This window comes from Chiloscyllium plagiosum, chromosome 10, assembly GCF_004010195.1.
Source record: "Chiloscyllium plagiosum isolate BGI_BamShark_2017 chromosome 10, ASM401019v2, whole genome shotgun sequence".
Taxonomy (NCBI): domain Eukaryota; kingdom Metazoa; phylum Chordata; class Chondrichthyes; order Orectolobiformes; family Hemiscylliidae; genus Chiloscyllium; species Chiloscyllium plagiosum.
In genome coordinates, this window is record NC_057719.1 from 76298923 (window position 1) to 76315973 (window position 17051).

General features: G+C 37.1%; 1 protein-coding gene across 3 annotated transcripts in view; it reads right to left on the bottom strand.

Annotated features, from left to right (window-relative positions):
• Positions 1-427: 427 nt before the first annotated feature.
• LOC122553794 (synaptojanin 2 binding protein) overlaps positions 428-17051 on the bottom strand; it is a 17160-nt gene continuing 536 nt past the window's right edge. For 2 of the 3 annotated variants that reach the window (XR_006312848.1, XM_043698128.1), the window contains exons 2-4: positions 8746-8882; positions 6564-6659; positions 428-4276 (exon numbers count right to left, since the gene is read on the bottom strand). Coding sequence is in view for 1 of the 3 variants with exons in the window: in XM_043698128.1 (XP_043554063.1) it covers positions 4160-4276; positions 6564-6659; positions 8746-8882 (350 nt within the window). In the remaining 2 variants the exon portion in view is untranslated. The remainder of the gene's footprint in view (positions 4277-6563; positions 6660-8745; positions 8883-17051) is intronic. The other variant, XR_006312846.1, reaches the window with a different exon arrangement.

Sequence of the window (17051 nt, forward strand, 5' to 3'; positions counted from 1 at the left end):
CAGAAAAGATGGTTGATACAAAGGAACTGCGAGTGTTTTAACGAAAAAAGTCAGAGGTATTTGGTGTGGGTATCAACAGTTTACAACATTAAGTGTGAAAATATGGAATCACAATATTTTAACATAAAACAATTCTTTTGCCTCTGTTTTGTATCTCAGGCAAATGCTTACATTCATGGTGTTCTCCAGTTCATACACTTGTTGTAAGCATTCTAACATTCTATAATCCAGAACATAGCTTAATATGGAAGTGACATGGTCTGAAGCATTCTGGGCAGGAGATATTATTATATAGTTAGTGTTTCTAATTAAACATCTGTGTCATTACAAAAATATTGGGGGGGTTGTATGCAATTTCCACCAGTTTGAAAAAGTTGTAACAGACGATAGTATAATTCACTTCAAATGAGTAAATAAATTAAGATTCGTTTGAAAAAAAAGTCAATATTTAACAAGTCGCTTTATGAATAGCATTACAATAAGTTCTATTTCAGACATTTCTTGTACAGGAATTGTATATAAATAAATTTGAATGTGGACATTTATTTTACAGCAGTCACAATTTTCATCAAGCAACTACTTAAACTGTAGTGACAGATTAGACCTTCATAACATGCTCATTAACATTAGCTTAGTCATAAAAGACTATTTTTTGAATCATTATACAGTTTTTAAAGTTATTTAGCAGCATTTCAGGCCAACCAAGTTACTATGTAAAAATCAAACTCTAGGATGGAAATGACCATTGATTGCACACCCATTAAAATGGTCAATTCTGGCAGTTTATTTTTACCCTCAAAGAAAAAGTTATTATATTGAAACAGATATTAAAACATCGTTAAACAGAAAATTCTTCATTACTAAAAGGACACATGTGGCATTTGTCCAACTGTAGGCACTGGGTCTAGGAAAACAGTTTCAGCACAGTTGATGTGTACAGATGCAGCAACGGTAGCATGAAAGAAACATCTACATTTGAGTTAAAGTTATCAATGATTTGGTGCACCAAATGAAGATTTTCATACCAATGTATAGCCTATATTAGCACAATATTGGAAGGTACAGTGGTGAAACATAAATTGCCATTTATGTGGCATTTACTAATCCCTTGAGTTCACACAAATTGAGGATTAAATTGGTGATGAAACACCTCTGTTAAATGACATTTACATGAAAATTATTATAAGTTTTAAATATTTTTAGCAGATCTATTATGGATTTTGTGAGGTATATTAGTTTAATAGCAGAATTATACATTTATTTTCCAAATTCAGTTATCGATTTAATGTGTGCAACTGAAACAGTTTTTATCCTCAGAACAATTCTTGAAAGCCAATTCTTGAGGACCTTACAGGGTTACAAACAAGCTTTATGATAAAATGAAAATAACAGAATCTTGGATAATAAAAAGGATCAAGAACAAACAAAGCTAATACCAATTATGAGGGATGTACTGCTACTATAATGTTTAGTGTCCCATGTTTACTGAGCATAAATGTCTATAAACCTATATAGTACATATATATCCCTGCCTAAACATTCATCGTTGGCAAATTATTAAATAGCAAAAGATTCCGTACAGAAGCAGGGAATAGTTCAGCTAGATGGTAAGACATTTTAATTAGGTCAAGGTTTAGAATTTAACGATAGGCTCCAAATGTTCATAGTAGCTAATACAGAGGGTCACTTACAAATATATGAAATGCTAATTTGAATTTATAATCAGATTTCTGCAGATAGGACCCTATTTACTGCCAAGATACACTTTATATTGAAGTACTCTTTTACTTAAGAGACGTATGAGCAGCATATTCTAACCCTATCACAAGATGTGCAGGGTGTAACTTGAAAATGTTTCTGCATGAGCCCTTGTCACTACTACAGATGAAGTTCTTTAAGAATTCCAGTGGAAATGAAGTCATATTTTCTTTAAATTTAAGAAGCAAAACTTTGCTATTTGATTTGCTATTCAAACCACATGAATTGAGTAGAGATGTGAAGATAACTTGAATTTTCTCCTCTAACCCAAAGCAATATACATTCTATTGGTCTAATATATACAATCCCACAAATCTCTGTAGGTGGTGTGGTACTAACATGTCAACTAAATTTGGGTTAAAGCATAAAGCATAAAAGCACAACCCCAATTATGTATTTGGTACAATATTTGCTTTTTTAAAAAAAACACAAAAATAGATTTGTAATAAAATAGGCTTCAAATGAAAAAAACACACAAAAGAAATTAGATTGAAGGCTTGTGATCACCTTACGTGAATGTACGCTGGGAAAGTATTGATATGTCGGTATACCAATGCCGGTATACCTTACCAACAAGAGGCAACGGTTAAATCAGTTTTGCCTATTTTCAGACATGCCTGCTCGAGGGGATTAGTGCTCAAACAAAGCAAAGCACATTATCTATTTTATTCCCTTTCAGGATTGTTGAATCTCCAAAAGGAAAGGGAAAAGAATGTATACTTCTGCTGAGACTGTTTGTCAGTTATCTGCCACAAAGTAGCCATTTGTATTTCGCAAATACACATCTACTTTAATCAATGATTAGTGCACTGTCAATGCTAGCATTTAAGTATTAAAATGACTGGGAAAGAAAAGACAGAGAAAGCACATGTCATTTTTGTGGGCCACAGGCAGTCTGAACAGAGGTCACATAATTGTTGGTCACACCTGCAGACAAAGGACAGAAATTATTATTCAGCAGTTACGCAGTTTATTCAAAAAAACTGATAGCATTTGGCAAGTAAAGTCATTCCATTATTCAATTAGTTGGCAACAAGTCTCACAGTTTCTTCCAACTGGAACAGTAGGTCAGTGAGCCCCAAAGGCTTATCCACAATTTTCACCATTGCTTGGTGAAGTGATGTGACTCAAGCAGGGTCAGCAATTGTATTAGCCTATGGCAACATTTGACAGGTAGTATATCCAGCAGCCAAAGGACCTGCACCAGAGTAATCATCTGAAGCACTACATATATAATTAACTGCCAGCAGATAAACATTTATATGCTGAAAGAGACACATAGTTTTAAAGTTATGGAATGCTCATGTTTATATGCAGAACTAGTTTCTTAGGGATTTGTCCGACACTTGTACTTAAGAACAGTGTGAAGGAAGCCTACTAGGGCAACAAAACATCTAAATTGTAATATAATATAGAAAGGATAAAAACCTTTTATACGAAAATTAACCAAGTTAAAAATATCCCATTCCACAAAAGATCACATTAAAACTTGCCAATTAGGTGACACTTATAGTACCCAAAATTACAAAAAATTATTTGATTTTAATACAAAGGCTGTAGTGAAAATTAAGAATGACAGAAAACAAAACAAGTAACATAGCATACTATAAACTCTCATACTGGCATCTGTCAACAGTTGAGTCTATGTTTTCATGTGCTTTGTCTAAAAAAGCCGAGTTAAAAAATTACAAAGGTATCTTTGATTGTACACTGTTGTAATGACTATGGAAATTTGCTAAGTGAAATACTATACCATTATTTTGTCCATACTTATTGTATGTTTTAAAATAGTTCAATCACATTTTGAGAAATGAGATTTCATCCAAACAAAATAATGCAGGTATTACATTTGCCAACAGATTTCTCAACTGTTTATGGACAGTACTTACAAAAGCAGCTGTTGATAGACATTAACAGTCTGAATGTTGATTATTAATCTGGATTCTAAACACTATCCACTCCAGTGTATAAGAGATCACACATGCAGTTTATTGAATTTTCTAAAAATTTAACTTAATTTTTCCAAGTCATATAACTGTGAAATCCTTACTTGATTGATTACTCCTGCAGAATCTTCCAAGTGTCTTTACAAAAATTTCAAGTACATAGGTTACACTGTCATTCATGTTTGTGTCTTAAAATTTATAGTAGATGTTTAATTGTCTGTTACAAAAATAAATTACATCCAGGAGATAAAAGGAAGTAGTTGCAAGGTGATAAACTGGCAACTTATTATCTGTGGTCTATAAATGACTCAGCCATTCTGTACATATTCCCTTTACAATCCTATAATAGTTAACAAATGTCAAAGTTAACATCTGGCTAGCCACTCAACCAGCAGCAAATATTGGGAATTAAACATTATTGCCCTACAGGAAAAGACATCATTTTTTTTTCATTTTTATAACTTATGACGATATTTCATGTATACAACCATTGCCAACACTGATATACCCAGCGCTGTCAGTACTAGTGATGAGAAACCAGAGATGTGGATTTGGTTATTCTTGGATTTTATCTGAAAGAAAACATTAAATATATTACTGGATTGTAATTAACATCAAAATATCTAAACTGCACTTTGAAGTGTTCAAAGTACTATCCATATTTCCGAGACTTCAGTTTTATCACCATTTTGGGTGCTAACAGACTGATTATTTCCCATTAGCCTCTGAACTCTCAGCAATCTGTAACAATGAAAACACTGTCCTGTACCATTAATCTTAAAAAGTTGATTTCAAAAATACTTGTGTTTTTTCTAAAAAATAAAGGCCAAGGTAAGCTTTAATTTGCCTTCGGTACATTTTCACTGACCACTTGTGAAGTTGTTTATTGTTTTTTCTGTTGCCCAGGCCACATTTGAGCTATTTGGTTGATAAACAGATTTTGCCAGTGGATCTGGATTATCCACTGGGAGTAAATCTAATGCAACTCTTTTGCTTTCATCTGCTTGTTGTACTGTTTGTTTCCACTTGGTTGCTACAAAATTTCGAATGACATTACAGCAGAAACTCACAATCAGCCACACTTGGTTATTTAGGAATTTAGAGATGGAAATGTGTTGCTGGAAAAGCGCAGCAGGTCAGGCAGCATCTAGGGAACAGGAGAATCGACGTTTCGGGCATTAGCCCTTCTTCAGGAATGAGGAAAGTTGGTCCAGCAGGCTAAGATAAAAGATAGGGAGGAGGGACTTGGGGGAGGGGCAACACATTTCCATCTCTGATCTCCAGCATCTGCAGACCTCACTTTCTCCTCTATTTAGGAATTTAGGAAGGTAGAAGTAATTTTTCTCACCTAATGTATTTACAGTGGCATTGTTAAATATCTGAACTGGAAAAAAAACAGACCAGCTAGCAAGAACAGTGGCTCATTGGTTAGCATTGCTGTCTCACAGCACTGAGGACATGGGTTCAATTCCCACCTCAGAATTCTATCAATCTGAGCTGTGAATACACACAACTGAGCATCTACAGTTGTCTAGAATAAGGATTGCAAGATTTCACAGGGTCTCAAGCAATAAAATTTCTCTTGATCACATGCCTAAAGGGACACCCATTACTCAAATCACAGAATCCTAGAATCCCTACAGTGTGGAAATAGGCCATTTGGCCCAACAAGTCCACACCAACCCTCCGAAAAGCATCTCACCCAGGCCCATTTCCCTAACTAATGCACCTAACCTACGCATTCCTGAACACTCTGGGCAATTTAGCATGGCCAATTCACCCAACCTGCACATCTTTGGACTGTGGGAGGAAACCGGAGCACCTGGAGTAAACCAACGCAAACACAGGGAGAATGTGCAAACACAGACAGTCGCCCAAGGCTGGAATCAAACTCAGATCCTTGGTGCTGTGAGGCAGCAGTGCTAACCACTGAGCCACCGATATGACCCTTCGTTCTGCATTCTCTACCAAGGTGTCTCAGAATATTACTGTGTGCCATAAACTCATTCTTCTAAACTCATGTTATGTTGTACACATTGTGGGTGAACTGCCTTTCTTCTGCACTGTAACCATTGTGATTTTATGATACTGATCTCAATGGCACTTTCCAAGAACTTGCATTTCATGGAATCCCTACAGTGTGGAATCAGGCCATTTGGCCCACTGAGTCCATATTGACCATGCAAAGAGCATCCTACCCAGGCCACTACCCCACCCCTGTAACTCTGCATTTCCCTTGGCTAATCAACCTTGACTACACATCGCTGGACTACACTACGTGCAATTTCAGTAGCCAATCCATCTAACCCTCTCATCTTTGGACAGTGGGAGAAGACTTGAGCACCCACAGAAAGCCCATGCAGGCCTGGGGAGAATGCGCAAACTCCACATAGACAATGGAGCCAAAGTTCCACCGGCAGCAATGAGATCATTATCAGAGATAATGTGTTTTAGTGATGTTGGTTAAGGGATAAATATTTAACAGGAGAGATGTCCTCACTTTCACTTGAGGTGCAATGGGATCTTTATATCTCAGTCAATTTATATCACATTTGAAAGAGGGCACATACGGCTGTCAATCAGTGTTCAGTGACTGAGTCTGTGGTCCTCTGACTCAACAGGCATGTGTACTATCACTATACCAAGGTGGACAGCAAGGGCCATTCAATAACTCATGTGTCATTACATATAGTATTTCCTTAGACAAGTGGTACTTAAGATAGAGGATTCAAAACAATATCAACACATCTAAAAGAATTGCCAAAAAAATTAAATGCCACTGGTTTCTTGCAAGAAGTAGAACCAAGAAACTCCTGATGGAATCAGAGAGTAGAAATTGGGCCAACACACATACTTTACCTTTTTTAAGACTAGTAGTGTCACCTCGTCACCAGCATTTCGAAATATTTCCACTGCTTCCTGATGAGTCAAGTTGCAGAGCTCTCGCCCATTGATCTAATTGACAGAGGAAATTTATTTTAAAAGGATACTGGTTTATACAAAGTTGTGATGGTGGAAAATATGTCTAATACAGCACAGCAAACTGCATAATCTTAAAGTCAAAAGATTACTTATCTTCTATTGGAACACTTACTGGAGCCATTCAATCATTCCCACAGGGAAACCAACTTCAATTGTGTATTTACAAAGGAGGTAGATCAGTAACATTTAATTTGGTATTCTGCTATAAAGGTGTTCCTAAGTTCAATTTAGTCAATGATAAGTCTGTATGGGAACAGAATCATTCCCACTTCTGAATGCTATCCAGTGAAACATATGATGAGTGCTGCTTTAAAGTACATCACAATCAAAACATCAACCAACATTTAAAATCATCAATTGAACACAGTGACAAAGGTCAGTATTATTGGCAAAGAACCCTCCCCCAAGCTACAAACAAATAATCACAATGTGGTAACAGCACAGGGCACCATACAGTCCACTGTGCTCAGCCAAGTGTCTGTAAAAGAATCTTAATTAGTCTTACTCATCTGCTGTTTGCCTTTGGGCCTGCAGTTTCTCTCATTTCAGGTGCATGTCCAATTCCTGCCTGAAAGCCCTCATTGTGTCTGCCTCCATCATACTCTCTGATTGTGCATTTCAAAACTTAACCACTCACTAAAAAATGTTTTCTTCATTTTGCTGTTGGCCCTTTTCGAATTCAGTTTATAGCGATGCTTTCTGGTTCTTCAGCCCTTCAGCAAAGGGAGTTGTTTATATCTATTCTGCCTAGATCATTTATGATTTTGAACACTTTCATATCTCCTTTCAAACTTTTCTTTAGAAACAGCAACCTTAACTTGTGTAAGATAATCATGTAGCTCAAATTCCTTATCACTGAAACTAATCCTTTACAGTTTTTCTGCATCCTCTCTGAATTCTATATATCCTTTTTAACACCCACTGCCCTGAATCAGACAATTTTCCAGTTATGCCAGAACCTGAGTTTTAACTTCTCTTATAACTTCTTTGCTTTCATTTCGAAAGCCAAGAATCTAATTACTCTTTTAAACCATTTTCTAAACTACCTTAAGTGATGTGTGCACTTATGCTCCTGGATTGCTCTGTTCCTGCACTCCTTTCAAAACTGTATCCTTTATCTTATCTTGCCTCTCCTTGCTTTACCTACCAAAATGTACAACTTCAATCTTATTTGAATAAAGTTTCATGTGCTACGCGCCTGCATTCCATTTCATGTCTATCAATACTCTTCAGAGCTCACAATACTTCCTAGTTGTATGTCATCTACAACTTTTACAATTATGCCCTGTACACCCAAATCTCATCAATATACATCAAGAAATCAGTGGCCCTAGTACAAATCCCATTGTTTGCCTTCACCAGTCCAAACAAAAATTGATCATTACTCAATTTCATGTCACGTTGCCGATTTTCACATCCATGCTACCATTCTCCTTTTTATTCCACTGGCTACAATTTTGCTCCGAAGTTAATTCAGCAAGCACCTTTTGAAGCCCATACAGTGTACACACTGGAAAGTAAAAAATGGCCATCATAAAGTCAAATAGCCCAGCAGCACAAGCTGCAACTAGTGAACCTACTCAAGAAAGAGCAAAATTCACAGAACGCTAACCCGACAGCTGTCACCAACTTCAGTATATTAAAGGAGCTGTGACAGTGGAGAATTGTGAAATTGAAAAATGACAATGGAGACATTCCACTTTTAAGTATCCTTCCAAAAATACAGCTGTATCATTCCTTGATTCATGGCAGATAATTCATGTTTCTGTTTCATTTCACTTCTTTAACTGAAAGGCACCACCACAAACCTCTTCTCTCTTATTGCAGGACTTCTGAGTTAGTTAGTACATCAGGTAAAACAGATTACATAGGGATGAGAAGCAGGATTTTTGAATTTACACCAAATAGAATATTGGATGAGTCAGCCTTTATAGACCTTGTCCATGAAACTAATGGCAAGAAAATAAAGGTGGGAGTGTAAAGACCAGCTAATCTAATATGACACACTTTAAACCACTCCTCAACAAAGAGCTCAAAATAAACACGTTGGATGCCTTACTGCTAAGATTTGGTCTTGCTCCTTTAAACGTCCATCAAGAGCTGCAGGTCCATCTTCTTTAATTTTGGTAACATAGATTGCAGAATCATTACAAAAGTACCGGTGGTCAGTTCCTCCGATAATATTGAATCCCAACCCTATATAAGAAATAAAGGACACAGACAAACCTGGTCACAAGTGGGATAAAGCTTGTTCAAACATCTGCCAATGACTATTAAACTACAAATTCCTCAAATAAATTGAATATTTGCAATAAACTCCATTTCTTCAACAAAACATTCACCCAACGATAGCGCTTTGAGCAACTTTAAACAGTGCATATGTATTTAGAGATGGGTTAGATCAATTCCAGAGTTTGATGAACAAATAAAAGTCTTGTTGGAAATAATGAGCAATAATGCAATATCCCACTTCTGATTTTTAATCAAAATGGAGCAGTTTTCATGCTCTGCATTTATTGAGAATAATGCTGAACCCGAAAAACTGTAAAGTGCCTCAGTGGAAGTGAGATGTTGTTACTCCAGCTTGCATTGGGTTTCACAGCAACACTGGAGCAGGCTAGGATTAAAATGGTGGCACGAGAGTTCAACAGTCTATTTGAAATAGCAAGCAACTAGATTAGATTGCTGGATTCATTCTTATAGACAGAGCGGAGGTGTTCCACAAAGCAGTCACTCGGTCTGTGTTTGATCTTGCCAATATGAAGGAAACTGTACCGTGAGCATTGTTCAACATCCTGCTTCACCATTTAGCTAACAGCTTAGATTTCACTGAGCTGAATGAACAGGGCAAATAACTTAAAATTAGATTAATTCTTGAGAAATAGTAACAAATATGAGGAAGTATAAATTAGCAGGTGAATTTAGTCTCAAATCAGGAAAAGAACAAGGATTAAAAAGCGAATTTAAAGGAAAAAGACTTACATTTCTATAGTTACTTTTCATAATCACAGGAAATCTCAAAGCCCTTTACAGCCAATTAAATACTTTTAAGTGCAGATATGATTGAAATGCAGAAAATATGGCAACCTATTGGCACACAGCAAGCTCACACAAACAGCAATGCAAAAATGCCCACAAATATTTGCGATGTGGACTGAGGTATAAGTACTGGGACAGGACATTGGGAAAACTCCCCTGATCTTCCTTAAAATATTATAGAATTTTTTACATTCACTTGAGGGCAGATAAAACCTTGATGTAACATCACATCCAAAAGGCTGCACCTCTGACAATGATGAAGCCTCCATACAGTCAGTTATAATTTTGAATGCTCAAGTCTGGAATGGGACATGTGTCATAGCTGAAAATAAATAAGCAAAAAATAAAGTCTTAAACATGTTATGTTAAAATTTCAAACAATTAAAACACGAAGGAATGAGACACCACACTTGTGTATTTAATTTTTAGTGCCGGGGTTGGTAGCACAAATTGACAATCATCACACCATTAAAGAGAGTAGTGTGTGCACAATGGAAAGACCCAACTTGACTGTCACTTTGATTTGCATCTACAGTGCAATCACAGCAACTTCACAACATTCAAATATCAATGAAGCAGATAGCAAGATGTCTTTCGTTACAATAACAGCACAGCAGCATAATTCAAACACAGCAACTTTTAGACTGTGGCATTTAATTGCACTGCAGCCTGCTAACTAAGGCTACTGCAACCATTTACACATTAATTGCCAGTGAAATAATTCCACAGAAGTCAGTATCCCATCACTTAGTCACCCTTTATTGATTTGTGCATAGTACTTGACGCTTGTCTGGCTCCTCCCAGAGTGACCAGAACCTCTGGCACTGCAGTTTATATATTTCAGCCAGGACTCCCTGATTAACCTAGATTAACAGCCCTAGTCAGGGAACTCCTTCTATGAACCACCTGGCTGACCTCATTACAATCACTACAGCCAGCACTGCTAACCTTATCACTAATTTAATAGGAAAATCGGAGCTAAAATGCACGGTAATTAGTACTCAATTTCCTATTTCAATTCATTTTAAAAATGTATGGACATGCAAATTGATTGCAAACTAAATATTGCACAAACATTAGGTTACGTAAGTGAACGTGCATATCAAAGAATATAGTGTTGAGCAGATTTCTTAATGGAAACCACAACTGCTGAACAAATGCAATTTCTCTAAATAATAGCAGCAGATAAGGCAAACTGCATTCTTTACAGATAGACATGGTTTTACGTATTTGGTGTGCCCTTATTTTCACAATGCTCATTGTGCACATTGTAAAATATTTCCAACAATCTTGAAGAGCCAACTGAAATCAATTCAACTGCAACAATACAAAGAATAACCTCCTGTGGTCCAACAGTCTGTTCTCTAAACACAGACTCTTCACAATCTAAATTGCTATTTTAATTCAAACAATTCACACACTCATTTACAGAAGTGTACTTTCAGCTCTGTAGTTTTGAATTAAATATTTCAACATCTCCCATGAACAATTTAACATCTGAATAGAATGAGATGCCACAGTTTAAATTGCTCACTGCTGGGTTAGAGAGTTTGATCAGCACTGTGTAACAATTACCCGGTTATTGGAAAAGTACTTGCATTTGATTACAAAGGCTTAACTTTCTATGCCAAGTATAATATCCAATTAGTGTGTGAATCAAACAAGTTCTTAATACTGGCTGGAGAGGTGGCTCTTGGACAAGAAAAACAGCAGAATGGCTTCAATCAACCAGTAATTTCTAGAGATTTATAACACAGAGTAGGTTGTATATTAATAATAGCCTGTCATTAACATACTGTAAATGCCCAGCAAGATTCAGCCTCAGTAATACAGTCTGCCTTAAGGAAAATAGTTAAATTTCTTTAGCAAAATATACTTCATGACATAACAACTGTTACCCTGCAAAACAATATATCATCTAAATACATACTTCTCCAATTCCTCTTAAATGTTTCAATTGAATCTGCCTTCACCACACTTCGAAGCAGTGCATCTTTAATCTGAACCATTCCATTTTTGTCAACAAGTTTTTCTTTTAATTTTGCTTCTTTTGCACATCATTTTGAAATTGTGCCCTCTCATTTTTGATCCTTTTATAAGCAGGACCAGTTTCGCCCCAACTAGTTAATCCAGGGTGATTTTGAAAACTTCTATAGATCTCCTCTTCGCTGCCTTCTCTGCAAAAAGAACAGTCCCAAACTCACTCATCTATCTTCATAACTGAAGTGTCTAACCCACAGAACTATTCTTATAAATCACTTCTGCACTCGCTCCAATACCTTGACATTCTTAAAGTAACATGTGCCCTTTCCTCCTCAGTTTACCATGCTCCCAAACTTGTTATCTTCAACAAACTTTCAAATTGTCCTGTACACACCAAGAGATAAACCACAAACTTATGAGGATAAGAAAGGGCCCAATACTGACCTTGGGGAACTCCACTCAAACTTTTTCTTGAGTCTGAAAAATATCCATTGACCATTTCTATTTCTTACCATTAAGCCAATTTTCTATCCAGATTGCTATTGTCCTTTTTATTCTATGACCTATAACTATTCTCAGATGTCTGCTGCATGGCACTGTATTGAACACTTGCTGGAAGTTCATGAAGACTATATCAACAGTATTATCCTCACTGACCTTTATGTTATTTATTCAAAATACTCCAGCAAGTTACTCAATTTCCTCAATAACATCAATGCTGACTCTTCCTAGTCAACTCATGCTTTTTCCACATGACTGTTAATTCTATCCTGACCAACTGTTTAAGGAACCATCCCCATCGCTGACGCTAAGCTAACTAAGTCTGCGATTGTTGGGCTTATTTTTTCCCCATTTCCCACAGTATAAATCCTCTACATAAACTACACTGTGCAAGATGTAATTCCCAGCCCTGAATCTTCTGTAGCCATGTCTCAGTAATCCTTACATTGGCTTCCTTCTGATGCTGCAGCTCCTCTTTCACAATCACTGTGTAAATTGTGCTGGATATTTTAACTCTTTTAAAAGGGTTCTCACTTTTCAACATTAATATGCAGTTCAACAACATGAATTGGGCAAAGATAATGCAGAACTCAATTCTGATGGGTTTTTGCATATTGCTTCTCAATCTTCTGTGTATTTTGCAATTTTAGTGTTTTCCTATTGGTTTGTGTCTTTTCGTATTTTCCATTTTTGCTGCTGTGAGAATTCTTCAGCTATGAATATTAAAAGAACAGGTGCAGTAATAAGAATGTGAAAGGAAATTCTAAGAGACACATGGGGGAAGAAAAATGGAACAGGTAGATCAAAGCTCTCTAGGCCTGTTGCCTGGTAAAGGACCCAAGAGGTGATCATGTGGGGGTGATGGATGAGATCACAAGGGATTTTAAAAGAGTTAACAATATAAAGGTGAATAGAAGTGGAAACTTAGCAAGCTGCTGCAATTTTATGTCTACAAGTCGAGCCAGCTCGAACTGGATGGAAAACCTGGTGTGCAAACACAAGGAAAATCCTGACATCCCCCATCTTTCAAAACAAATGCATAGGCAATCTTGGAAAATGGGGGTGTCAAGGTATGATTAAAGTGTTCATTTTAATTTACCATTAGGAATTCAACTGTGACCTATATCAAATGCTTCCAGAAGCAGTCTAGCTGTATACCAAATGAGACAATGAGTTATCAACATCTGTTTGGATTTCATTATGTAAATTAAAGTACTTGCTCAATGTTACATATTTCTGACTGTAATAATTCAGCTATTACTCCATCAGGGTAAAAATGGGTGCAAGAGTTCAGCTCAATTATCACAACTTGAATTATGTACTTGTTTTCTTTCAAAAAACCGCTTCTTAAATAAATACACAAATAGCAATTAACATACATATGACACATCCCTTCCAGAAACATAAATATCTTCTATACATTAACACAAAGCTTGAATGCTGGCCGGTGTTCCCATAATGTATGTGTACTGTATCTGACTTTATTCATTTAAGGATACCAGTTTATCACTGAACCAAACTATAAAGAAAGTAAGTATTTGCCAACTCAAAAGATGATAAATCATTTCTAATATTTCTGACAATAATTTACTATTTGGGAAATACCAACATTGATTAAAAATAGAACAGATGAACAATATTATGGACTATCACCCAAGCATCAACTGTGAAAATGACAAATTGAAAACAGTTCTCCAAAGGTATGCAAATTAACCAAAGTTTTGATGCAACCCAGTTGAGCATTCATATTTCCCACTATTCAAAATGAATTTCAAGTGTTTTTATTCCTCACTGTCAAAATCATTTGGTTTTCTGTGATTCAGTTGATGTAAATTGCTTGAAACCTAATAACTTATCTAAGAGGTTAACGACACAAATTAAACAGTGCAATGTTAAAATTATCCAAGTATGCACATGAACTAGAACAAAAAAAAAAAAATGAATAGATCCGTCATCAAGATATACCTCATAGATTTAGACCAAACGATTTTGTACAATACAGTGCAAAATCCATACAATTTCATGGAATGCAATTGCCCTTGAACTAAATGGCCAACCACACTTTTAAGAATTCAGACAAGAAGAATCAAACATGTTGCTGAGAGTCTGAAGTCAGACATAGGTGTGACAAGTTTGGATGCTGGATTTCCTTCTCAAAAGGTCATTGAATCATGAGAGTTTTTATGGCAATTGACTAGCTATGAATTCCAGATCTTTCATTACTCAAATGAATTTCATTAATTAATTGAATTCAAATTCTACCACTTTCCACAGTGGGATTCAAACCAGTGAACCACTGGATTACAAAACATTACCACTATGTTACCATCTCAATGCAATAGTGCACAGCATTCTAAAAAATAGGGGCCCACATAAAGTACTATAAAGAATAGAGTTATGATTATGTATGAGGAAGGTATCTGAAATTCTGCAGATAATAATGCTTTAAAATGCTAGAATTTGCATCAGTATTCCACACACTACTGAGGTTGAGTGCTTTCATTTCCCACATGTTACCTTTCCAATGTGGAGGACTATTTGTACAGTATTGTGTGCATTTTATGTTATGCACCTGATTTAGAATGCAGAATGAATTCCACATGACTAAAATTATGAATACAGAAACGCAATGAAGGTCAATCTATTCTTTTGTTTTGTATCTTTTCTCATGCTTCTTTTGCCCCTTTTCCCACCCTGTTCTGCTTTATTCCATTAACATTGTGCATCAGTAATATTCAGACCTTATCAGTGTTCTCTCCTGATTGACACTTCAAACATTTTGATTTTTGTTTTCACATTTCCAGCTTCTGCAACATTCTTCTTTGTTGTTAAACATAGAGCTTACATCTATATATCATGTCAAGGAATCCCAAATGCTTCACAGGTAATGAAGTCTATGCGAGTTTTGGAACTGAGATTCCACAAATGGTACTTGTTCAAGAGAAGACCTTAGAATTATGCTGTTTGCTCTGGTAGCTACATTACTGCATTGCAATGTATGAAGCAAATAGTTCTCTATAATTTTCAAGAGTTATTTGCAGTCATGAGATCACGTTTGCACAGGTGGGGACCACAACATACCTTTTTCTCCTGAAAACCCCCTTTTCAGACACATTAATTAAACTGTGCATAGTTATCACTCAACAGCATGAAATATTTTGGAAGTAATTAAGTTGCACATGGTTGCACTGGTTCACAGATGCTTTTGCATTTTGTGATAAGTTAAGTTTAAGCAGAAACGTGCAGAACTGAAAGTAGAAACTCTTGACTGTAGTGCATTCTCATTTAGGAGAGGTGGTGGACTGAACTATAAATGCAGAGACCGAGACAATGTTCTAGGGACTTGGGTTCAAATCCTGCCATGACAGGTGGTGAATTTAAATTCAATAAAAATTTGGGATGAAGAGTCTAGTGATGACCATGAATCCATTGTCGATTGTCAGAAAAATCCATCTGATTCATTAATATACTTCAGGGAAGGAAACTGTCATTATCTGGTCTGGCCTGCAGGTGACTCCAGACCTATAGCTACTGTCCTCTGAATCATGGATTCACTGTAGGGATTCTCTTCGGCCTAGCAAGTCCACACCAACCCTCCAAAACGTACCCCCCCAGAGTCATTCCTGTTTTACCCCACATTTACCCCTGACTAATGCACCTAGCCTACACATCCCTGAACACGATGGGCAATTTAGCATGGCCAATTCACCTAACCTGCACATCTTTGGATTGTGGGGTGAAACTGGAGCACCCAGAGGAAACCCATGCAGAGAATGTGCAAACTGTGGTCAGCACAGACGAGTCAGACCGAAGGGTCTGTTTCTGTGCTGCACATCTCTATGACTCTATGCACACAGACAGTCACCTGGGGCTGGAATTGAACAAGCGTCCCTGGCGCTGTGAGGCAGCAAAGTTAACCACTGAGCCACCGTGTGCCCATGGATGGGCTATACATGCTAGCCTAGCCAGCGATGCCATCATCCTGTGAATGAGTGAATAAAATAAAATTCTCACCACCGCACCTAAATTTCTCCCTGTGCTTGGTCAGTTGATTAAATCAATTGTTTTCCAGCATTCATAGTGCTTTAATTCAACCAAACACTTTGCAAACAAACAACTTATATTCACACATCACCTGTCAGTTAGTAGAACATCCCAAGGCATATCAAAGAAATGTCAATACAAACAAAAATTGATAGTGAAACTCATAAGGAGATATTAACACAGGTGGGAGGTGGGTTTCAAGGAGTATCATAAGAGATGCGCAGTGGAATTGAGGCTTAGGAAGGGAATTCCAGAGCTTCAGTCTTTCATAGCTAAAGGCACAGCCATAGAGAGTTAACTGCTTTAAGATCAGGAATGAATGAGAGACCAGAATTGGAGGAACACAGCTATCCCAGACAGTTGTAAGGTTCAGTAAAAAAGACAAGACTAGAGAGAGAGAGAGATCTTAAAGTATGGTTGAGAATTTGAAAATTAAGACATTGCGCAAGAGGGAATAACCTCAAGGAGGATGTGATTTGGTGAGGAAAGGAGTTAACGAACTGCTCAGACATGGCATGAGCTGCTGATGTCCAGGGAACAAGGTTCCAGATGGGTTTACATTAAGGCAGAAGTGGAGGATTGGGGCCCAGGGACAAGTGCATCAGCTTGATAAGCGACATGGGACAAGAGTCCCAAGTGACAACAGAATTCACCACTCCACTCTCCTCCCCTCCCCTCCCCCGCCCCTCACAAGTCTTTCCAATTCTTCCCCTCCCTCCCACACCACTCCCCATTTTCCACACCCCCGACATTCCCAATTTATTCCCCACCCTCCCCCAAGTTCCAGCCCCTCTCCCA